The sequence below is a fragment of the Oncorhynchus gorbuscha genome, linkage group LG11 (genome assembly GCF_021184085.1).
Source record: "Oncorhynchus gorbuscha isolate QuinsamMale2020 ecotype Even-year linkage group LG11, OgorEven_v1.0, whole genome shotgun sequence".
NCBI lineage: Eukaryota > Metazoa > Chordata > Actinopteri > Salmoniformes > Salmonidae > Oncorhynchus > Oncorhynchus gorbuscha.
Genome location: NC_060183.1, coordinates 37,191,953 through 37,216,411, shown reverse-complemented (window position 1 = coordinate 37,216,411; position 24,459 = coordinate 37,191,953). Strand labels below are relative to the sequence as shown.

At 43.0% G+C, this 24,459-nt stretch overlaps 2 protein-coding genes across 5 annotated transcripts in view; both read left to right on the top strand.

Annotated features, from left to right (window-relative positions):
- Nucleotides 1-465: 465 nt before the first annotated feature.
- swi5 (SWI5 homologous recombination repair protein) lies at nt 466-3,539 on the top strand. 2 transcript variants are annotated; one of them, XM_046368081.1, is made up of 5 exons: nt 466-774; nt 1,468-1,516; nt 1,684-1,787; nt 2,060-2,154; nt 2,855-3,539. In XM_046368081.1, exons 1-5 carry the CDS (start codon nt 671-673, stop codon nt 2,914-2,916), a joined length of 414 nt encoding a protein of 137 aa, XP_046224037.1. In that variant the 5' UTR covers nt 466-670; the 3' UTR covers nt 2,917-3,539. The 2 variants fall into 2 exon arrangements, with proteins under 2 accessions (XP_046224037.1, XP_046224035.1); XM_046368079.1 differs by having other exon boundaries at nt 478-774; nt 2,852-3,539.
- Nucleotides 3,540-4,199: 660 nt separating this feature from the next.
- LOC124048579 (long-chain fatty acid transport protein 4-like) overlaps nt 4,200-24,459 on the top strand; it is a 33,972-nt gene continuing 13,712 nt past the window's right edge. The window contains exons 1-5 of one of the 3 annotated variants that reach the window (XM_046369506.1): nt 4,200-4,306; nt 10,523-10,684; nt 17,733-18,127; nt 23,191-23,349; nt 23,656-23,725. In XM_046369506.1, the coding sequence (XP_046225462.1) occupies nt 4,293-4,306; nt 10,523-10,684; nt 17,733-18,127; nt 23,191-23,349; nt 23,656-23,725 (800 nt within the window). In that variant the 5' untranslated portion in view covers nt 4,200-4,292. Of the gene's footprint in view, nt 4,337-5,622; nt 5,971-10,522; nt 10,685-17,732; nt 18,128-23,190; nt 23,350-23,655; nt 23,726-24,459 lie in introns of those variants that run through there. The other 2 variants (XM_046369509.1, XM_046369508.1) reach the window with 2 other exon arrangements.

The window sequence follows — 24,459 nt, the reverse complement described above, 5'->3', positions numbered from 1 at the left end:
GTTTTAGTCTGGGTTTCTGTACAGCACTTTGAGATATCAGCTGACGTAAGAAGGGCTATATAAATACGTTTGATTTGATTTGAGAGCCACACATCGATGCGGTACAGAGTTCGATTTGGCCTCTGAGTGCAGCCAGAGGCTCAGTCTTTACGTCACACCCTCCACACGAGCCCCCCCACGCCATAATACTGCTAAATAGTTAAGTTAAATAGTTCGACAGCATTATAATTCAACAGTATCACCATGGGTGCCATGGAATTTGTGCTGAGGGGAAAACACTGGCTAGGCCTATACAGTGCGAAAATTCAAAAAATAAATATATGTCAAATGTAATTCAATATCAATATGAATTTTTCATAATTCAACAAGGGTATTTTTATTTTATTATCACTAAAGGCTAGACTTGGAGTTGGGCTTGTCCCCTGGTGAAATAGTTTTGGTTAATGCCGCCGCCTAGCGGTCAAATAGTAACATCACACATCGACCCATTTAATGCTGAGGACCAATGAAAACGCCGTACGTTATCTTAGCGCGGGAAAGAATGATGTCGACAACTACATAGGTAAACTACAGGGAAAAGGCGAAGACACACACCCCACGGAAGCCAGTTTTGAGACGTCGTTTTCGCATAGTTTGTCATTTCATTTTGGCTAATATCCTTCGAGGTGCTATGGCTACAGAACGGAGTCCTGAAATATGTGTGAATGTCCCGGATGTAACGTTGTCAACGCCAAAGGGGAAGGACTTCTCTACAGCTAAAGGGGCTCATAAAAGGTACGAAAATAGTGTTCCACAAAGTCCCAAATCTTGTTAACTGGACAGGGTCATGGCTACCTTTTTATAGTGTGGGGTGACACTATTGTAATTGCTCCACATTCAAGGTACTTCTCTATCACGGTGTCGTAGTTAGCGTCTATTCAGTTGTTCGCTGAAAGGCTGTGATGCTTCATCTTTGCCGCTAGGTGGCGGTAGTGTAGAGTTATTGAATGTTACACGTTTGAAAACTCTATACAACGTACAAGGCAGGCAGATTACTTTTTTTTGAAGACATTTACATTTAGATGCTATGATTAAGTACACCTAGAGTAATAAACCAATATATTGAATGGTGCCACACAATGGACTTTGCTACAAGCTAACTGCACTTCCATCAAGGTACAAACTACCTGGCAGAGAGTACTAAGTTGCATTTTCATGAATCAATTAAGTTTGTGGCAAAGCAAATTCCATAGTGTGGCACCATTTCAACATCTAGGTTGAATAATCTAGGTTTATTTCACATTTATCATACCATTCCCTCTTGAACACAATCTTACCTACCTTATCTTTAGGCCTAGATCCCTGACAACCTGGCCAGACTCTTATACACACTGAGATGTGGCATGTGATACTATTCCATCTAGGTTATAGATCAGTGATTTCATTGAATAGGAAATAGTCTACTTGTTTTAATTTTCCTCCCCTTAGGACCCCATACTCGGGACACACAAAAGTCCATTCCAGCTTCAAATCACCTGTAAGTCTTCTGATGTGGAATTGCTTTTGCATATCACACACACACACACACACACACACACACACACACACACACACACACACACACACACACACACACACACACACACACACACACACACAACAAAAACATGTTTTGGCATCATCATAGTCCTTGTCTTTCCCCAGGTCCAGACCTCCAGTACTGGCCCTGCCAAGCCTGAAGAAGAGATAGAGGAACTGAAGAAGAGACGGGCAGAGTTGGACTCTGAGATTACACTGTTGGAGAAAGAGTGCGTACAATGGGGAATAGAGTTGAATAGTAGAGCAGTTTAAATCTCGTTCCTTAAGATGTCCTTCACTGTGGTTATTCTACTGTATGGTGTGAAAATCTTTTACTTGTTGATTAGGTTGTGTGTGTGTTATCTGAAAGTGTTGTCCAATATTTGCAATAACATTAACACTTCGGTTTCTATACTGTTATCAGTTCACAAACAACACATTGGCGGTATAAGATGAAACCATGTCTGTTGAGAGACTAACCAATTTGTGTGGATTTCTACAGTGGGATCAGAGTTGATGAGTTGGAGCAGCACATCGATTTGCTACATGAGTACAACGACATCAAAGACATTGGACAGTCACTAGTAGGCAGGATAGGTGAGGCCTACACACACAGGTGTACACAGTATACAAACACACGCACACAGATTTTCACATTCACTAACTACTCTGCCACAATCTAATCAGCTTTGGTGGTAGTAAAATGTTTTTCTTCCATTCAGTAGAATAGCCATAGTGAAGGACTGACCATAATATCATTTCAACTCTTTTACTTTAGTTATTCAAATCATTTCAATTCTTCTACTTTAGTTATTCAAATCATTTCAATTCTTCTACTTTAGTTATTCAAATCATTCCAACTCTTTTACTTTATAGTTATTCAAATCATTTCAACTCTTCTACTTTAGTTATTCAAATCATTTCAATTCTTCTACTTTAGTTATTCAAATCATTTCAATTCTTCTACTTTAGTTATTCAAATCATTCCAACTCTTTTACTTTATAGTTATTCAAATCATTTCAACTCTTCTACTTTAGTTATTCAAATCATTTCAACTCTTCTACTTTTCTGAAAGCTCCATTGGTTACATTAAGTCAGGCAAGCACAGATCGTGTTGGAAATGATTTCAAACTGTTTTGTGTGTGTGTGTGTGTGTGTGTGTGTGTGTGTGTGTGTGTGTGTGTGTGTGTGTGTGTGTGTGTGTGTGTGTGTGTGTGTGTGTGTGTGTGTGTGTGTGTGTGTGTGTGTGTGTGTGTGTGTGTGTGTGTGTGTGTGTGTGTGTGTGTGTTGCAGCAGCCCTGAGAGGAGTGACCACACGAGACCTGTACGGCCAATTTGGGCTTGAGCTGGATGACTGAGGGAGAGCGACTGGGTGCCCATCCTATACTCTGCCCCCTCCAGAACAAGAAGGGGGGGGGCTAAGTTGCGTTCTTCAACAGTCTTTTCTTTGGTGGGTGTTTGGCGCGGTATGGCCTAATCCATATCGGTATAACCATGTGTGTAGGCAGCACACCGTACACAATTGCCCTCTGGGCCAACAACAAAAGTGGAAATTCAGAACAGTACAGAGTCTAGAATTAAATGTTGCACATCGTTCTCTTCTACTAACCCCCCACCCCCTGTTTTATGGGTCTTGACAAAGAACTAAGAGAACGGATGAATCTTAACTTCAAAACGGAATCTACTTGCTCTCCTACATTGCACTCATAAGAGAGTAATGCATTTATTTCCATTAAGTATAGTAATGGTGCATACTCTGCTTCGGAAGTGCAAGGGAAAACCGACTTTCAAACTAACATCTGCTCTATTTCCAAATGTAGTGCTAGCAAGTTTATTAGTAAAACAAATGTTTTAATTCGTAAATGTATTATATTTGCAAATTTAAGTTCTGGCAAGTTAAGTTCCAATAAAATAAAATAACTATTTGTGCAGTATGTTTTGTTTTTGACTGCATGTTCAGAGATAAAGTGAATTGTCCCGCCAGTGTCTTCAGAGGTTTTTGTTGGGCTTGTTTATTGGAGGAGAATGTTCTGTTGAAGATCACTGAGGAGAATGATTGTCACTGATTGATGTAAAAAAAAAATAAGAGGTGTCCATAATCTATGTGGAAACCACTAATATTTTGTCTTGAGCTGAAAGTGGCTGTAAGAAGTGCTGCCGCACTGCCCAGATGATCCAATGATTAGTGTGGTAGGCTTTGTGTGTGTTTTAGCTCCTCTTTAGCATGAGTCAATGAGCATACCCAATGGACGCAAGCTAGTTGTTTCAACTTAATTTTTCAACATGTCATGGAAAGTACATTGGATTTGCAAAAAGTCATCAATGTAAACTTGTTGAGGGTGAAATTTCAGCCATAGAATTGTCATCATGGTAACCCATTTTCAACATAGACAAACCTTGTATGAAATATATTCAAGTTGTGCCTTTGAAACATCAGTTCTTCAATGTTCTATCCACTATTGGGAAAAACTAAAGGCTAGGCAGCACCTCCTACTGGAGAATTGATCTATCTACAGCTATCCATTTGGTCTTTCCTTTCCTGAGATAATCCATCCACCTGGCAGGTGTGGCATATCAAGAAGCTGATTAAACAGCATGATTGTTACACAGGTGCACTTTGCTGTGGACAATAAAAGGCCACTCTAAAATGTGCAGATTTGTCACACACAGCAATGCCATACATTTGGCAGGTTTGCCGGTTTCAATTGTACCGGGCAGATGACAGACAGCGTGTATGGCGTCATGTGGGTGAGCAGCTTGGTGGCGGTGAGGTTATGGGTAGGCATAAACTACGGCCAATGAACACATCTCCAACTAAACTAAAAATTCAAGTTAAAGAATATGATTAAGCCAGTGGCTCAGATTAAACTATCCGAGCCTTAGATACATGTCCTTTTAAATGTTGGTTGAGTTGTCCACCTAACACAATTCTACGTGACTTTTGTAAATGGCCTATCTTACAAACTAATGTCAAAGTTTTTATTCAACCTTAAAATGAGTAACACAATCCATGGTAACATTTTGAGGTTACTGTAACTATAAAAGTCTTATGTAATCATAGAGGGTGTGTATGTTCAAGATAGCGTGCAAAGGCTTCTGGTCTGTGGAGATCTTCACAAATATCTGTGCAGAACCTCGAACAGCATTGATCACTTACACAACGATTTAAAAAAACTAACCTCAACTGCAATACAGGTCAATTGGTTGTGCTATTAGTTGAAGCACAGTGATAACATATTAAGGTGTTGTATAAGTACAACATATCTTACATTGTATTCCCATTTCAACTTTATTGTGCTTTTTTGAGTGGGCGAGTAAAGGTTGAAATTCCATTAAGCAACGTCTCAACCACAAATTACCCGAATTTCCATGTTGAATTGATGTGGTGTGCCCAGTGGTTTCCTCTGACTATAGCCTACCGAACTGGCCAACTGTTTATTCACACTTCCTGCTTTAGAAAGAGCCTGCAAAATAGCAAGCAACCGCAAGGCACGCTCATTTAAAAAAAAGTGCTTTCTGTAAATGATCAAGTATTATCCTGTGATAATTTTCGCAGCCTAAAAACAATTGCCTGCACAGTGCCTCACTGACTATATTGCCATAGAGTAATGTGGTTATGGTGTGAAACGAATGCCTTATTGAACCCTGCACCTACCTCGGTCCATATCCGAGCATCCGAACAGTACCAGTGCTGCGCTCTAGTGGAGGCCTGGGTTTATTATGGGCAGACTAGAACTACCGTTATGCGCAGGTCTGGTCCGGTGAGCGGCTCCCACGATATGACTGTATACGGTGATCTACCCTACCCTACGATTTGATGCTGTGAGGGTTTTACGTGCGTCTCATAGACCCTCATAGACCCGCATCAGGCCTATGTCACTACCGGGTGGAAACGGTCGTGCACCCACTCGTCTGCAGGGCCGCATTTCCTTGACAGAATTTCTGAGGCAAGCTCCACCTCTATCGGAGTCAATTATAAACTATGGGCGCTGTGATTCGTCGTAGGTCATGCCACTCATCGTTTACACATAACAGTGTATACGAAGGGGGCGGGCTCAACTAAGAAAATTATAGTCATTTGAATTACTGTAGCGAGAGAGCTCATGGCTACAATGAAGCTGAAAAAATGATACTGGCTATATGAATTAGCTGATGATTTAGATGGGGGAAAAGTCGAACCAAGGAGGCAGGCGAATTTGATATAATCCTACAGGAGGAAGGGCAGTTCGCTGAAACCCTAGTGTGTGTGCTGTGTGTGTGTGTTTGGTGTGTGTGTTCCAACGCACAAGTAAAAGCCAGAGAGCGGTGGAAGGCTTTGCTAAGCCGATCAAGGCGGAATTGTAGACTACAAAACGGGTTCCACGTCCGGTGTAATACGCACACTATTGTGATTGTGGGGGACGTGAAACAAGGTATGTCAAAGAAGAACACTCACACCACTTGTCATTTCTATTTCCCTCAATGGTCTGGTTTCCGGCTCCATGATTATTTAGTAGCCTAGTGAGGTTCGAATAGCGTAGGCTTCACCAACTGTCCTTTAACAACCTTGCCAGTGTATGGAAGCCTGTGTTTGAATGGACCAGGTTCAAATCTGTTGGACGATTCTATTCCGTTATGTAGAATACCCTATTATTATATCTTGTCAGTGCCAAGAGGGCGTGTGGCCGAAAATCGGGCAGCGTTGACACACTAAATTGAGAGGCTACAGAATAGCCACCACCACTTCCATTCTGGTGTGTATTTTGTTGCGCACTATAGCGACACATGCAACCTTGCTGATGTTGCTATCACCTTATCATAAATGGATCGACACCATGGACGTTCGATCGGATGTACATGATTGAAACCTTTTAGAGATGTAACGGTTCTGATTATATTTGGTCGGGTCGCGCACATGGAAATAGCTGCTGGTGTTGTTCGAGTCTTTTTGTATTTCCCATCAGCAGTGAGCCTGCCTCTCTCTCTCTCCCTACTACCGCAGTACTGCTGCTGTGATGCTACTGTACGCGCGTTTAAATTTCCGGGATGTAGGCTATAGCTATAGACCATCTATAGATGCGCAGGTTGCCAAACATTCTCATTTTCCAAGCCCCTGCGTATGTTGTGATGTTGAATGATGATTTATAGTCTAAATAGTCATATTATTTAATTGCAGCGATGTTTAATCCTCTCCTGTGGGCCATAGCCTCGGCTACATTATAAATGTATGTAGCCTATTGCCATGCTGGCCAGATGGTGTTATATCCGCTGATGATGAGTACTTTGACGCAAGCGATAATTTGTTATCATAATCATGCTCCCGCCTCCTAACAGAAAATATTAGAAATAAGAATCATGTGTTCTTGTTGAGACCGATGCATAGATAGTCGCGTCAGATAAAGGTTCCGATCTCATTAACAAAAGGCACTGGCCATATCAGGTAGCATTGAGATGGACCAACGTCAACAAATTATTGTTACCGCCGGTGTCCTCTGGCTCTGTGCTGGTTCTGATCTGTATGTCCAACAGTAAATAATACATGTTTATGTCATCTGTGAGCCCAAGCTTGTGCTGTAAATGGACAGATACAATTGTAACAAACAACATTTCTCACCTGTAGCCTACTGCATAGCCTACTGCATACTGACATGACACTAATGGCCCATAGCCATTTTTATAATTATTTGATACCAAAATATGTCATAGGCAGAGACACCTTTTGGCTTTGTTTTTACATCAATATGGCGCTGGCCTGGTACCTGGCCTGGAGAGCCCTTGTGGTCAGGACATTCCCAAACTTGCAAAAACAAATCAAAATCACATTTTATAGGTCACATGCTCCGAATACAACAGGTGAAGTGCTTTACTTTATGAGCGCATTCCCAACAGTGCAGAGTTTTTAAAAAGTAAGACAAATATTTCAATAAAACAAGGAAATGGTAACACAATGAAAACAATTACAAGGCTGTATACAAGGAGTACCAGTACCTCGTACCCCTGCACATTGACGAGGTAGGTAGAGGTAATACAGTATGTACATGTAAGTAGGGCTAAAAGTGACTAGGCAACCAGGATATATAGTAAACAGAGTAACAGCAGCGTGTGGGAAAGTGTGTCTATATGTGAATGTGTGTGTCGTGTCAATATGCATGTGTGTGTGTGTGTGTTGGAGTGTAGTATGTGTGTGTGTGCGTAGAGTCTAGTGAGTGTGCAAAGAGCGAGTGCAAGAGAGTCAGTGCAAAACCATTAAGATAATAAAAGAATACAGGGGGTCAATGTAAATAGTCCGGTTAGCCATTTGTTCAGCAGTCTTATGGCTTGGGGGTAGAAGCTGTTCAGGTGCCTTTTATAGTCACAGACTTGGTGCTCCGGTATCGCTTGCCATGCGGTAGCAGAGAGAACAGTCTATAATTTGGGTGGTTGGAGTTTTAGACAATTTTTTTTAGGGCCTTCCTCTGACACCGCCTGGTACAGAGGTCCTGATTGGCAGGGAGTTCAGCCTCCTGAGGGTGAAGAGGTGTGGTCGTGCCCTTTAAAAAAATATATATTATTATTATTTTTTTTTAAATGTAACCTTTATTTAACTAGGCATGTCAGTTAAGAACAAAATATTTTTACAATGACGATGGGCCAATTCACGACTGTGTTGGTGTGTTTGGACCATGATAGGTCCTTAGTGATGTGGACTAGAGGTCGACCGATTATGATTTTTCAACGCCGATACCGATTATTGGTGGACCAAAAAATAATGAAACCTGTTCAATTTGGTTTAAATAATGCAAAGTGTTGGAGAAGAAAGTAATATGTGCCATGTAAAATATGTGCCATGTAAAACGTTTAAGTTCCTTGCTCATAACATGAGAACATATGAAAGTTGGTGGTTCCTTTTAACATGAGAATTCAATATTCCAAGGTAAGAGGTTTTAGGTTGTAGTTACTGTAGTTTTTATAGGACTATTTCTCTCTATACCATTTGTATTTCATATACCTTTGACTATTGGATGTTCTTATAGGCACTATAGTATTGCCAGTGTAACAGTATAGCTTCTGTCCCGCTCCTTGCCCCTACCTGGGCTCGAACCAGGAACACATCGACAACAGCCACACTCGAAGCATCGTTACCCATCGCTCCACAAAAGCCGCGGCCCTTGCAGCGCAAGGGGAATAACTACACCAAATCTAAAAGGGAGTGACGTTTGAAACAGTATTAGCGCACACCCAGCTAACTAGCTAGCCATTTCACATTGGTTACACCAGCCATTAGGCTGATAGGCTTGAAATTATAAACAGCGCTGTGCTTGTGAAGAGCTGCTGGCAAAATGCACAAAAGTGCTGTTTGAATGAATGATTACGGGCCTGCTGCTGCTCAGTCTGACTGCTCTATCAAATCAGACTTAATTATAACATAACACACAGAAATACGAGCCTTTGGTCATTAATATGATCGAATCCGGAAAATAAAATTTCGAAAACAAAACGTTTATTTATTTCAGTGAAATACGGAACTGTTCGGTATTTTATCTAACGTGTGGTATCCCTAAGCCTAAATGTTCTTGTTACATTGCACAACTTTCAATGTATGTCATAATTACGTAAAAGTCTGGCAAATTAGTTCGCAATGAGCCAGGCAGCCCAAACTGTTGCATATACCCTGACTCTGCGTGCAATGAACGCAAGAGAAATGACACAATTTCACCTGGTTAATATTGCCTGCTTTACTGGATCAGTAGTTATAACTAGTGATTATGATTGATTGTTCTTTATAAGATAAGTTTAATGCTAGCTAGCAATTTACCTTGGCTTTTACTACATTTGCGTAACAGGCAGGCTACTCGTGGAGTGCAGTGGTTAGAGCGTTGGACTAGTTAACTGTGCGGTTGCAAGATTGGATCCCGAGCCGACAAGGTGAAAATCTGTCGTTCTGCCCCTGAACAAGGCAGTTAACCCACAGTTCGTTCCTAGGCAGTCATTGACGATAAGAATGTGTTCTTAACTGACTTGCGTAGTTAAATAAAAGGTATAAAAAAAATATTTAAAAATTATCAGCGGCCAAAAATACCGATTTCCGATTGTTATGAAAACTTGAAATCGGCCCTAATTAGAAATCGGCCGATTTCTAATGTGGACACAGAGGAACTTGAAGCTCTCGACCCACTCTAATACATATTGCAAAGGACACCTTGCTTTTTGAAAGGCTGTGAGGAAAAAACATGTTATGAAGAATTCTTGGAAAAGTTACAAAGCATAAACTAGACCTTTACTTTCGTTTACTTGTAATTTTGCATAAAGCCAATCCAAAAAAGGCATGTAGTGTAGGTTTAAATCTGGAAGTTATAAATAGGTAGGAAGACGTTTAAAGGGGAAAATAGATGTGGAATACAGAGAACCTCTATAGAGATTTAGAACAGAGAACTATTCTGATCGAGAAGAGCCTGAATGATCAGAATGGATCAGCAACATCCCGACCCCGACCCCACCATACCCAGCTGTGAATGCTGCTCAGGAAAGGCTCGGAGGCAGCGAATGTCAAAGGTCGCCTTTTTAGTCGCCTTCCTCATCTAGATAGGCAGGGTGTAGGCCTATGCACGGTTACACTTGACATATCACTAATTCAGTAGACGCTCCTATCCAGAGAGACTTACAAGAAGTGCATTCGGCTAAGGAAGGCGAGTCTACCACACACCACACACCACAGGTTCATTGAAAGTGCAACCTCTGTGCTAGAATAAAATTACATACCAGTAAGTGAAAGTAAAGGTCTAGTTTATGCTTTGTAACATTTTATCATGTTTTTTTCCTCACAGCCTTTCAAAAAAATCACGGTGTCCTTTGCAGCATGACAGGCAAATGCCCTCTCGTCACGTCACCAACTGTACAGTAACTTGTGTTCAGAACTTGGGACCACTGATTTTAAAGCCCTTAGAAAATATTATTGAAAATTGATAGAATGTGTTGACATTGTGACTTGTGTTTCCAACTCTCCAGGATGATGCGCCTGGCCTGCTGCACTGTCCTGCTCTTCGTGCTCCGTCTCCTGGTGGGCCTCCCCTGGTTCCAAGTCCTCCCCTCCATCCTCATCTTCTACCTGGGCTCTGGAGGTTGGAAGTTCATACACATTTTTGCCAAGACCATCGGCAGAGACGTACAGTGAGTGGGAGTATAGTGTGGGCTGCGGTGTGTGTGTGTGTACCTGTCTACAAGTACACAGGTGTCGCGGTTTTCATATGGTGAAGGAGAGTCGGACCAAACTGCAGCGTGTCGATTGCGATCCATGTTTATTTAAACAACGTAAACACGAATAAACACAAACTCAACAATACAATAAACATAATGAAAACCGAAACAGCCTAAACTGGTGCAAACTAACACGTCAAGACACTCAGGACAATCACCCACAATACAACCAAAGAATATGGCTGCCTAAATATGGTTTCCAATCAGAGACAGCGATAAGCACCTGCCTCTGATTGACAACCACTCCAGACAGCCATAGACTTTGCTAGATAACCCCACTAGCTACAATGCCAAATACATACACACCAAAACCCCAAGACAAAACACACCACAATACCACAATGTTGAGGACTCCTGAGGTTTGTTTGTGTTGTGACTTGACAGGTCGCTCGACAAGACCATTGGCCGACACCTGGGGTGAGTAGGGGGTTAGGGGTATGTGTGTTACGTTCCCCAGCAAGAAAACCAAAAAATTGAGCGCTCAAAAAGTAAGTAGAACTAAACAAAGAGTCACTGACAACAAGCAAAACTAAACAGTTGGGGTTTTAAGAGGGGTTCTAAAAGACACTCATCTGTGTGTCCACTGAAAGCTTGACGAACAACAGCAACTGAGACCTAAAAGAAACACCATGAGCGCCCACTTAATTTGCAGAAGAACATGCAAACAAAATTTAAAACCAAACTTAAAGACAGGAAGCAAAGCAAAAAAAAGTGGAGTGAAACGACAACAGGAAGTCATTGCTCCTTAAACCAGTTTATAGCTTTGCAGAACAGATTTTCTAAAACAACAAATGCGACTAGGACTAGGAGTGCAAATGTCTTCTACAGGAAAATGATCATATTCCTGTAAGACAAGCTAAAGTGTGTGACAGAGGGAAGAGTTGAGGAGTTAATCAGGTCTGGAGGAACATTTCAGAGAGAACAGAGACATAGCGCAGACACACGAGAGAGACAGGTGCTGAGGTTTCTCTGCGTTATAAGCTGTTCACCATTTTTTAAACATTTTTTTTAACCTTTTATTTATACAGGTTTTTTTTCTCATTGAGATAACATCTCTTTTCCAAGAGAGACCTGGTTCAATAGCAGCAGGGGGAACAACGTGTCAGATAAAACCATGGTGACAGGTACAGCCACTACCCCTCGCCCCCAAGTAACCTTTCAATGTTTGCAGATCTGAACTGTCTGGAATGGTGTAGTGGTGTTGACCTTACACATCTGCAAACATTGAAGGGGAATCGGTTGTTACCCGTATCGGTCACACTGCTGAGCCAAGCCGAGCTGAGTTGTACTACTCTAGCCTGGTTGTGCGTCCACCGTGGTTCAGACAGGAAACGTCACGTATTAGTATAGCCATTCATTCGAAGATTACAATACACGCAGTACTGTACGTTAGGCTTGGCGTTAGGCTTTGCTCCTTCGGGGCTAGCTTACTGACCGATCATGTAAGATGTAATAATTCCGGCAGAAAACAAGGTCCTGCTATACCAATCCCCCCTGATCGAAAACAAAAGCAGAGCCCAAACAGGTGGAGGCTGGGGTGGGTGGTGGGAAAGCAGGAACACAGACGGGCATAGCGAGTAACGCATGTTACAGCATTAGCATGTCACCGAGAACACCAGCGCATAGCTTGTGCACGGCAGCCATCGGAGTATGTGTGCGTTAACCTGGTTGACTAATAGACCACCATTTAGTTTTTATTAGGATCCCCATTAGCTGATGCCAAGGCGCTACTCTTCCTGGGGTCCAAACAGGAATGAAACAAGAAACAACACACCACAGCAATAATCTACATCATAAACGCAACAAAACATCACACAATACATTGTGCACTATAGAAATGTACAATGCACCATCATTGGCATTACAATATTGCTGTGTGTGTGTGTGTGTGTGTGTGTGTGTGTGTGTGTGTGTGTGTGTGTGTGTGTGTGTGTGTGTGTGTGTGTGTGTGTGTGTGTGTGTGTGTGTGTGTGTGTGTGTGTGTGTGTGTGTGTGTGTGTGTGTGTCTTCACAGCTATATTAAGATACGGTGATGAATCAAATTGGTGCAATATCAGCTGATGCAACACTCGTGTTTCCTGTATGAGCCTTTTGCTCTTTATTTCAGACAGGAAACCATTTATTAGACGATGACAATACATGCAGCAACATTAGCAGTGGAGCTCGGCTCTGCTCCTTCAGGGCAGCTCACTGCATGTCCGGTATAATAGTAACAGGCACATATCAAGGTATGCTATACCAATCCCCAAAACAGACAATGGACTGTGCACGGCAGGCGCACGCCACCAAGAGCTTTTAAGATCACCTATGTAATATGGTTGCTACTGCATATGTGTGACGTGAAGGATAAACTACGTGTAAGCTTCAGCAGGCACACCGTACTGAGATAGCTTCTCAGAAAACCACGAGTCGGCTTGTTGGCCATATACCACGCCCCCTCGGGCCTTATTGCTTCATTGCAGAGAGAATACAAAGAGTGCGTAAAAAGCTGTCATCAAGGCAAAGGGTGGCTACTTTGAGGAATCTAGAATATATTTTGATCTGTTTAACACTTATTTGTTTTTGTTGTTGGTTACTACGTGATTCTATATGCGTTATATCCTGGTTATATATATATGCGTTATATATATATATTATTCTACAATGTAGAAAATGGTAAACATCAAGAAAAACCCTGGAATGAGTAGGTGTGTCCAAACTTTTGACTGGTACTGTATATAGTAGTATTTATATGCAGTAAAAGAGAAGCGACGTGGCTATTAGACCCCAGAGCTGAGAGTAATGACACGATTAGCCATTACTGCGCAGTAACTCATCTAGGCTTCCACAATCTCTGTTCGTAAGCAGCAGAGGCCAATGATCTTGAGGTTAAGCTGGGACCCATTGAGAGGCAGTAGCAGCATCCATGCTGGAGTGGGCTGTCTGTAGCTCAGAGCTCGCTCTCAACGCTGGTCGAAGGAACCGGAGCCATGATGAGTTTCAGTATCTTGTCATTTTTGCTAGCATCATTGTTCGACAGGGGTTCGCCAGGTGCAGCCCGTGGTCAGCATGCAGTTAGCATAACATGAACGAGAGGACAAAGGCAGTGTTAATTCTAGTGATGACAACTGATGTTCCATGGCTAGTCTTACATTTTTGGAGTGTATGGGAATACAATTAACATGGGAGTGGTCATAAGCGGCCAGAACTTGAGAGATCACACAAGATTTAAAGGGATGGAACATATGGTGTACTTCGGAATGACGAACCCATAAAAGCCATCACACAGACCGCCTCTGGAAAAGCGAGCAGACTACACGCGGAAGGGTCCTGACACCTAAAATCAACTGAAACCCTGCTATCGGACCGTTGGTGAGGAAGGAGGCATTCGCCTGAATGAGATTTCTAAAAGGAAACGACACAAGGCGGGAACCAGATGCAGACACAGGAGGCAGATCGTTTGAGCTCTGTTTATTATAGTCCAAGGGATAGAGAGAAGGCAGGCCGGGGACAGGCAAGGGTTCATAGCCAGGGCAGAGTCCAAAAGGGTACAGGGCGGCAGGCAGGCTCGAGGTCAGGGACGGGCAGAGTGGTCAGGCAGGCTCGAGGTCAGGGGCGGGCAGAGTGGTCAGGCAGGCTCGAGGTCAGGGGCGGGCAGAGTGGTCAGGCAGGCTCGAGGTCAGGGGCGGGCAGAGTGGTCAGGCAGGCTCGAGGTCAGGGGCGGGCAGAGTGGTCAGGCAGGCTCGAGGTCAGGGGCGGGCAGAGTGGTCAGGCAGGCTCGAGGTCAGGGGCGGGCAGAGTGGTCAGGCAGGCTCGAGGTCAGGGGCGGGCAGAGTGGTCAGGCAGGCTCGAGGTCAGGGGCGGGCAGAGTGGTCAGGCAGGCTCGAGGTCAGGGGCGGGCAGAGTGGTCAGGCAGGCTCGAGGTCAGGGATGGGCAGAGTGGTCAGGCAGGCTCGAGGTCAGGGGCGGGCAGAGTGGTCAGGCAGGCTCGAGGTCAGGGGCGGGCAGAGTGGTCAGGCAGGCTCGAGGTCAGGGAAGGGCAGAGTGGTCAGGCAGGCTCGAGGTCAGGGACGGGCAGAGTGGTCAGGGACGGGCAGAGTGGTCAGGCAGGCTCGAGGTCAGGGACGGGCAGAGTGGTCAGGCAGGCTCGAGGTCAGGGGCGGGCAGAGTGGTCAGGCAGGCTCGAGGTCAGGGGCGGGCAGAGTGGTCAGGCAGGCTCGAGGTCAGGGGCGGGCAGAGTGGTCAGGCAGGCTCGAGGTCAGGGGCGGGCAGAGTGGTCAGGCAGGCTCGAGGTCAGGGACGGGCAGAGTGGTCAGGCAGGCTCGAGGTCAGGGACGGGCAGAGTGGTCAGGCAGGCTCGAGGTCAGGGGGGGGCAGAGTGGTCAGGCAGGCTCGAGGTCAGGGATGGGCAGAGTGGTCAGGCAGGCTCGAGGTCAGGGGCGGGCAGAGTGGTCAGGCAGGCTCGAGGTCAGGGGCGGGCAGAGTGGTCAGGCAGCCTCGAGGTCAGGGACGGGCAGAGTGGTCAGGCAGGCTCGAGGTCAGGGACGGGCAGAGTGGTCAGGCAGGCAGGCCCAGTGTCAGGGCAGGCAAAAATCAAAATCAGGAGGACGAGAAAAAGAGAGACTGGGGAAAAACAGGAGCTGAGAGAGAGAAGTTCTGGTTGACTTGGCAAACAAGATGAACTGGCACAGACTGAAAACACAGGTATAAATACACAGGGGATCATGGAGAAGATGGGCGACACCTGGAAGGGGGTGGAGACGAGCACAAGGACAGGTGAAACAGATCAGGGTGTGACAACATGGTTATATGACAGAGAACACCATACAGAGAGAAGAGCTGACATTAGACTGCGGCAGATCTGCACAGCTCAGCCATGACATACCAACATATACTGTGCATCTGGAAAGTATTCAGAACCCTTGACTTCTTCCACATTTTCTTACGTCACAGCCAATACCACATAATGACAAAGCAACAAAAAAAAGGCTAATTTATAAAAAATTTAAAACATCGATATTACATTTATTACAAGTATTCAGACCCTTTACTCAGTACTTTGTTGATATGTGTGGAAACGATCCCAAGCATGGTGTACGCATAGATTTGTGCCTACGCGTGACTGATAAATGAGGCCCCTGGTCTTTTGCCTAAATCTTAAGTGTGAATTGTTAGCTTCTATCTGTAATATTCCAGTCAAGGAAAAGTAACATAATTTGGGTTTACCACAGTTTAGGATCAACCGGAAAGATGCTCATTAAACTTCAAGCCTATTAATTGCAACAGCAAAAAACTAAAAGAAGTTGAACCAATGGTTGCAGAGGGATTTATCCCTGAAAAGGTTGAGTGTTGCTTTCGAAATCTGAGGGGCTCCAGGCTTCCTTACGCAGCTCAGTCCCAACATCTTGACAACAAAATGGGTAAATCTGTTGACCAGATGCTTTTCAACATCATACGGAAAAATCGAACACGTTATATTAGGAAATCTGTCGTTATGAATGCATGAATACGGTGGTGTACATTTTTGTGGATTTCCCTACTTTGAATAATACTTTTAAGGTACATTGGACATTCCTTAATAAATAATACAACTTCAACTTGGAATATCTTCTCCCGTTTTGGTGGCTTCAATTTGTTTCTGCTTTGCAACTACAACATTGAGATTCCTACAGAATCATCTGCTTTCCAGGGACAAGTGTTCTTAGCGTGGTCATTAATATATAACCATACTTTTCCCCCGCATAGGTATTTCATTGGAAACGATAAGGCTATTTTGTGTAGAAAATACTTGCTCCCTCAGAACAAGAACAGATGCTTTATTTCAAGGGAATGTTGTATCTATTCATGATGTCACAACTTACTGGAATACATTTGTCAATAATATCTGTTGGGGGAAAAAAAAGGTTTGGTTATTACCACTCAAATACCTGCTTGTTAACAAGGTCAAAGAGGTCTCTTTCAGGATGATATATAAGTGTTACCCTGCGAATCATTACCTGAAGAGACAAACAAAAGACATATTAACATTAACTGTACTTGTTGTGATGCGCATCCAGAAACAGTTTTACATGTATTTAGTCATGGTCTACATGTGAAGAGATTAAGGCAAGATATTTGTAGATTTACAATTGATGACTTTTGTTTGTTATGGGAGAATGTACTGCTCGGGATTTCCTTAACTATAATAAGGATAAAGAAGAAGAATGTACCTCTTAAATGTGCTAATGTCATATTCATGAATGTAAATTCATTAAAGGGATAGTTCACCCAAATTACAAAATGACAAATGTGTTTTTCCTTAGCATGTAAGCAGTCTATCGACAAGGTATGACAGCAATCCATGCTTTGGTTTAGTTAGAATGTTAACTTTTTTATTTAACTAGGCAAGTCAGTAAATAACGACGCTGCCAAACCCTCCCCTAACCCAGACGACGCTGGGCCAATTGTGCGGCGCCCTATGGGACTCCCGATCACGGCCGGTTGTGATACAGCCCGGGATCGAAAAAGGGTCTTTAGTAGCCACTCGGGAGTAGTTAATTGAAAACAATCACAGTAACACACTCAATTCTTACCCATAAATGATTTGATAATTGATATAAAATGGCTACATTGGACTTTTAAGAATACAGCATAGAATTCTAGAAATTTCTCAATTTGAACTTTGATACCAGATGCAAAACAGAGATCGATGTTATTGCTTTATCACTATGTACATCACGTCCACTGCTAAATAGTCAGGAAAAAACATGCAGAACAACATCAGGGTTGTGTTCATTAGGGTACTTAAGTTTAGGTAGTCCCTCCCTGTTTCAAACTGTTTCTGTCTGTTTGGTGCCTAGTGAACACGGCCCAGTTTACTACCATGTCTCAACATTCAGATTAACATTGTTGTTCTCTTTAGACTCTTAGCACCTTTGAGCTGTTGTTGTTGTCGTCGTCGTCGTATTCTCACCCTATCCTTCACCTCCTTCCACCCCCACAGTGCAGCGGGCGTCCTCATCAAGGTGAAATGGAACGTCAAGCGTCACCTGCGGGAACGAAATACCCTCCCGAAGATCTTCGCAGAGACCGTGCGTCGCCATGGGGACAAGACAGCGCTCATCTTTGAAGGCACCGGCGAGAAGTGGTCCTTCCGGCAGCTGGACGAGTACTCCAACCGCGTGGCCAACCTGCTGCTCCAGAGGGGCTTCGTGGAAGGGGATGTGGTGGCTCTCTTCATGGAGAGCCGATCCCAGTACGTGGGCCTCTGGCTGGGCATGGCCAAGATTGGTGTGGAGGCGGCCCTGATCAACTTCAACCTGAGGCTGGAGGCCTTGGTGCACTGTGTCACCATTTCCAACGCCAAGGCTGTGGTGTTCGGCAGCGAGCTGACCAAGGGTGAGGAGAGGGGGGGTGGTGGAGGGAGGAGAGGATGGAGGTCTAGGTGAGGAAGTGGGGGGGATGGAGGGAGCGGATGGAAGGAGTGATTGGTTGAGTGACAGGTTGCTGGAAGCAGGGCGAGGCGGCATTTAATACTCCACTTTTTATTTTTATTGAATATAATATATTGACGCAAAGCGTATAAAAGAGGGGGAAAGTACTGCTTTTTTAAACTGTTGCTACAGGCTCTTTGCATGCCATGACCAATCAGATTCACGGAAATTGCAGGTAGCGCAGACCGGGCACAACGCACAAAGCTCAAGGGGCGCTCTCCACTTTTTTAACACATCGCTCTCGACCACAGGAGGCAGGCGAGGGGAGGACGGCTCATTATAATGGTTGGAATGGAGTGAATGGAATGGTATCAAACACATGGAAACCATTCCATTTATGTCGTTGCAGACATTTCTATGAGCCCGTTCTCCCCAATTAAGGTGCCACTAGCCGCCTGTGCTCCCGACAGACACAAGCAAAAACTCTGAGTTTATATTTTATTAGACCTACAGTTGCATAGGGCAGGACTACACGATGCAAACCTGCATAAAATCAAGCTCAGCCCTGTAACTTGTATTGTCCAATCATGTTGCTTCCTTTGTGTCTGTGTATAGGAACCCCCCCGCAAGTCCTTAAAATATCATTCATATGAACAAGTACAAGGTTACTGCAGTTTGACAGGGTTTTCATCCTCCCCGAGGAGTTTTTCCAGGAGTTTTTTAAAACCGTGTGACCTGATTAGAAAAACTGTGGTCCCATCATAGCCCATATTAAACCTTTTTACAAAAGATGAATCACGTTATACTGTACCTGGTTATGTTACCAGATCAGGAAAAACTACTGGGCCCAGCTATTTTTTTTCTCCCCAAACAACTCTGGGACCTGTGGTGCCACCTCTGACTGAAAGCCTTTGTTTTAAGGAAATTGTATACACCACGGGCTGGTTTTGCAGACAAACAGTGCATTCGGAAAGTATTCAGACCCCTTGACTTTTTCCACATTTTGTTAGTTTTAATTCTAAAATTGATTAAATACAACATTTTCCTCATCAGTCTACACACAATATCCCATATTGACAAAGTGAAAACAGTTTTTTAGAAGTGTTTGCAAATGTATTAAAAATAAAAAAATGAAATACCTTATTTAGATAAGTATTTGCTATGACAGTTGAAATTGATATCAGGTGCATCCTGTTTCCATTGATCATCCTTGAGATGTTTCTAGAACTTGATTGGAGTCCACCTGAGGTAAATTCAACTGATTAGACATGATTTGGAAAGGCACACACCTGTCTATATAAGGTCCCACAGTTGACAGTGCATGTCAGAGCAAAAACAAAGCCATGAGGTTGAAGGAATTGTCTGTAGAGCTCCGAGACAGGATTGTGTCAAGGCACAGATCTGGGGAAGGGTATAAAAAAAAATATGCAGCATTGAAGGTCCCCAAAAATAGAGTCCTCCATCATTCTTAAATGGAAGAAGTTTGGAACCATTAAGACTCTTCCTAGAGCTGGCCTCCCGGCCAACAATCGGGAGAGAAGGGCCTTAATCAGGAAGGTGATCAAGAATCCACTGTGGAGAAGGGAGAACCTTCCAGAAGGACAACCATTCTCTGCAGCACTCCACCAATCAGGCCTTTATGGTAGAGTGGCCAGACGGAAGTCACTCCTTAGTAAAAGGCACATGACGGCCTGCTTGGAGTTTGCCAAAAGACACCTAAAGACTAAACACTAAGATTGAATTTTTTGGCCTGAATGCCAAGCGTCACGTCTGGAGGAAACCTGTCACCATCCCTACTGTGAAGCATGGTAGTGGCAGCTTCATGCTGTGGGGGTGTTTTTCAGCGGCAGGGACTGGGAGACTAGTCAGGATCGAGGGAAAGATGAACGGAGCAAAGTACAGAGAAATCTTTGATGAAAACCTGCTCCAGAGCACTTAGGACCTCAGACTGGGGCAGTCTGACAGGACAATGACCCTAAGCAAACAGCCATGAAAATGCAGGAGTGGCTTCGGGACAAATCTCGGAATGTTCTTGAGTGGTCCAGCCAGAGCCCAGACTTAAACCCGATCGAACATCTCTCGAGAGACCTGAAAATAGCTGTGCAGTGACACTCCCCACCCAACCTGACTGCTTGAGAGGATCTGCATAGAAGAATGTGAGAAGCTCCCCAAATACAGGTGTGCCAATCTTGTAGCGTCATACCCAAAACGACTGGAGGATGTAGTCACTGCCAACGGCGCTTCAAAAATGTTCTGAGTAAAGGGTCTGAATACTTATGTAAATGTGATGTTTTAGTTTTAAATATTTAACTCTTAAGGATTGTACCCTTTTTTTGTGGAAATGTGAAATTAATGTCGGAGAATATAACACATTAGATCTGATAAGATAAAACAAACAAAAAAACATGCATTCTTTTTTTTGTGTTTGAAATGCAAGGTAAAGGCTAGGTTTAGGTGTAATTTAGATTTTGGCCACCAGATGGCAGAAGTGTGTGTGCAAAGTTTCAGACTGATCCAGTGAAGAATTTCACTACTGCACAATATTTTGTATCAAGTCTGCCAGGAGTTTGCCCAAATGTGCCGAATTGGTCAATTGATACATTTTCAAGTACCTAACTATAGAGAACATACAAAAATGCTATGGTAATAAAAAAAATACACACTCCTAGGAATATCATACATGATGGATAATTAGCTTATACACTAACTTTCACACATCTAGATGGCGGGGTGGGTGTGGAGCCAGAGACAGCAGTGGGGTCAAACTGTAGACCCCAGCTCCTACATTTTGAACATAATTTTGTTTTATCAAATCAATTTTTATCTTACATTTTATCTCTGGGACCCTCAGGATGACAAATCAGAGCAAGATTTCTGAATGTATATACCTTCAGAGGTGAATGTATCAAACCACTTGCCGTGCTAAATGTTTTTTGTTGTTGTGCATGATGGATCATTAGCTTATACACTAACTTTCGCACATCTAGATGGCCGGGCGGGGTGGGTGTGGAGCCAGAGACAGCAGTGGGGTCAAACTGTAGACACTCTCCTCAAACAATAGCATGGTATTTTTTCACTGTAATAGCTACTGTTAATTGGACACTAGAGTTAGATTAACAATAATTTAAGCTTTCTGCCCATATAAGACATGTCTATCTCCCGGAAAGTTGGTTGTTGTATACAACGTCATTCTAGTCACATTAGCGCACGTTAGCAACAACTTTCCCGGTTTAGGGACACCCATCCCATAGAGGTTAATAAATTAGGCAAACAATTCTAAAAACCTGTTTTTGCTTTGTCATTACGGGGTATTGTGTGTACATTGATGAGGAAAAACAACAACTTAATACATTTTAGAATAACGCTGTAATGTAACAACATTTTGAAAATGTCAAGGGGGTCTGAATACTTTCCGAATGCACTGTTGATTACGCCTAGTCCCTAGACTAAAACGCATGTTCAATAAATGTTGAACATGTTTGATCTGGCGTGATCTGGGTCTGGGAAACTGGCACAGAATGTTCTTGAATTATACAGTGATTAGTTTCCACCTTCACTATTTACCCTAATCTGCATTTTATATGTAAATGGAGTGTTATAATATAGAAGGTTCCACACAGTTTTCAGTTGTTGCAATTTCACTTGGTTTGAGAAACTTACCCCACCAGCAATTGGACTACCTTAGCCTCATTCTGGAGTTCCAGCGCATTCAAAAACATGAACAAAGGCTCATAAACCAACCAAACGTGTCCTTTTCTTTTGATGCAGATGTTGTACGTATAAAATTGTGTCATACCTAACTTTATCTGCAACGTTATAATCCATTTAGTTGAACTCAAGCTATAATTTCTGCCGCAAGCATATTGCCTGGTACTTCCTCGTTCCTCTCGCTACTGCGCGACACACACATACTGTACACACTTTTATGGTCATTATATGCTGCTGTTACTCTGTTCTTTTATATTACTCTTATTATTATCTATCCTGATACCTAGTCACTTTAGTTTATTGTCCTTCTGAAAGGTGAATTCATCTCCCAGTGTCTGGTGGAAAGCAGACTGAACCAGGTTATCCTCAAGGATCTTGCATGTGCTTAGCTCCAATCGGTTTATTTTTTTATCCTGTGAAAACTCCCCAGTCCTTAACCATTACAAGCATACCCACAACATGATGCAGCCACCACTTATTATTATCTATCTATCCTGATGCCTAGTCACTTTACCCTGCTTTGATGTACATATCTACCTCCAATATCTCATACCCCTGCTCATTGATCTGGTACTGATAGTCCCTGTATATATTGTGTATTTTATTTTATTCCTCTTAGGTTAAAATTGTATTTTTATTATTTTACTCTGCATCGGTCTGCATTCTCTTGGGAAGGGCTTGTAAAGCAAGCATGTCACGGTAAAGTCTATACCCTTTTGTATTCGGCGCGTGTGACAAATGCAATTTGATTTAGTTTGGTTCAGAAGCAGTCTAGCCAGTCCACAACAACGTGTCCACTAGCTAGCTAATATATATATTTTAATTCAAACTACTACGCTTCCGACGTGTTTACGCGTCCAACATGTCTGCCTACGATTACGAGGAGGAAGTATTCTAAATTTGCAGGCCAGCCTTTATTATATTTGAACTGGAAAGGAACCTCTACAGATGGAGGATGACAGAGAAGGGAGAGAGAGAGAGATGTCTAATCTATAGTAAGGACACATGACTATTAACTGTGTAGCGATGTGGAGTCCTGTTCAGACTAATGATAAAGCATACAATATATATCAAGTCTTATCTTTTATCCTTTGGTTTATATCTATAAGTCAGGAAATCCTGCACCCCTCTGCGTTTTAAACATGCCAAAATGCAGTCAGCATATTTTCCTGCTGAGAGACTGCAGACCGAGTAGGTTTTTATTTTATTTGTGTCTCTGTTTCTGTGAAATTAACTTTTAACTCACTCTCTCCTGTCATTTCTCTCTCTTTCTCTGTCTTTCTGTCTTTCTCTCTCCCACTCCCTCCCTCCGTCGTCCAGCCATGTGTGAGGTACACAGTTCCATGGGGAAGACAGTGCAGATGCTGTGTTCAGGGGACTGGGACCCCAAACAGGTTCCTGTGGGGACAGAGTGCCTGGAGCCTCTTCTGGACGCTGCCCCCACCCACCTGCCCAGCCGCCCAGACCGCTGCTTCACAGGTCAGTCAATCTGTCACTCAGAAAATCCATCCAATCACACTCAGACACTGTAAAAGGAGCCAGACCTGGGCTCAAATAGTTTATTCTTACAAATATTTTGAGCATTTGATTGAACCTCTCTGAAGTGCAGTGTTTCCACTTTTGGGACTATTCCATTGCTTCCATTGCGCTAGCCAGGCAAGATCAATCCAGCCCATAGTTGTACTGGTTTGTCCACTGTTTTCTATTTTATTTCTGTTATTTTGACTGTTTTTTCCCTTATTTGTTTTTGTATGTGTTTATTGATGTCTTGTCTCTGTCTTACAGATCGTCTGTTCTACATCTACACATCTGGGACCACTGGGATGCCCAAAGCTGCCATTGTGGTTCACAGCAGGTAGGCACTAAGTAGCTCCTCTTCTCTCTCTCTCTCTTATTCTCTCTCTCTATTCTCTCTTTTCTCTATTCTCTATTCTCACTCTATTCTCTCTCTCTATTCTCTCACTCACTCCCTCTGTTTCTTGTCTTTCTCTACACCAGGGGTGTCAAACTCATTTCGCATCGTGGGCCACATACGGCCTAGGGAGATGTCAAGTGGGCCGGACCATTAAAATTATACCATACTCTGCTATAAATAACCAAAATAACATGTCTTTCCTTTGTTTTGGTGTAAAGAAGCACAAGAACATTAGGAAAATATTGAAATTTAAGGAACTATCCTTTTACAAAACATTTCATGAAACACCTCATATTTCCTTAGACAAATGTGCAATTTACTTTTATCATTCACAAATATGCATTGCAACTGATCCCACTGATTGTACAAAGGCACAAAACTTTAATTGGTACTGAAAAATATAGTAATGCACTTTAAGATTAAATGAGACTTTTAAAGAAAGGAATTTTTAAACCACTTACACATACGCATATAAAATCTAAATGTAATCCCTGCGTACACCTTACAAACTAAGGAGAGTGATTTTAAATGTGTAATGAAGAAAGTGTTCGCCTGTCCTGTAAATCTGTAAACTTCATACATGAAACATACATACACATACAATACATACTGAACATTTATGGAGTTGTATGAACAGTAGAATTCCATCACACAACTTTTGTTTTGAAGCTGCT

What these genes read in the sequence shown, in the direction of transcription:
- swi5 (XM_046368079.1), top strand. Translation starts at nt 671, where the DNA reads ATGGCTACAGAACGGAGTCCTGAAATATGTGTGAATGTCCCGGATGTA. An exon ending in GCTAAAGGGGCTCATAAAAG is followed by an intron (nt 775 to 1,467) that starts GTACGAAAATAG and finishes TCCTCCCCTTAG; the next exon opens with GACCCCATACTCGGGACACA. An exon ending in ATTACACTGTTGGAGAAAGA is followed by an intron (nt 1,788 to 2,059) that starts GTGCGTACAATG and finishes GGATTTCTACAG; the next exon opens with TGGGATCAGAGTTGATGAGT.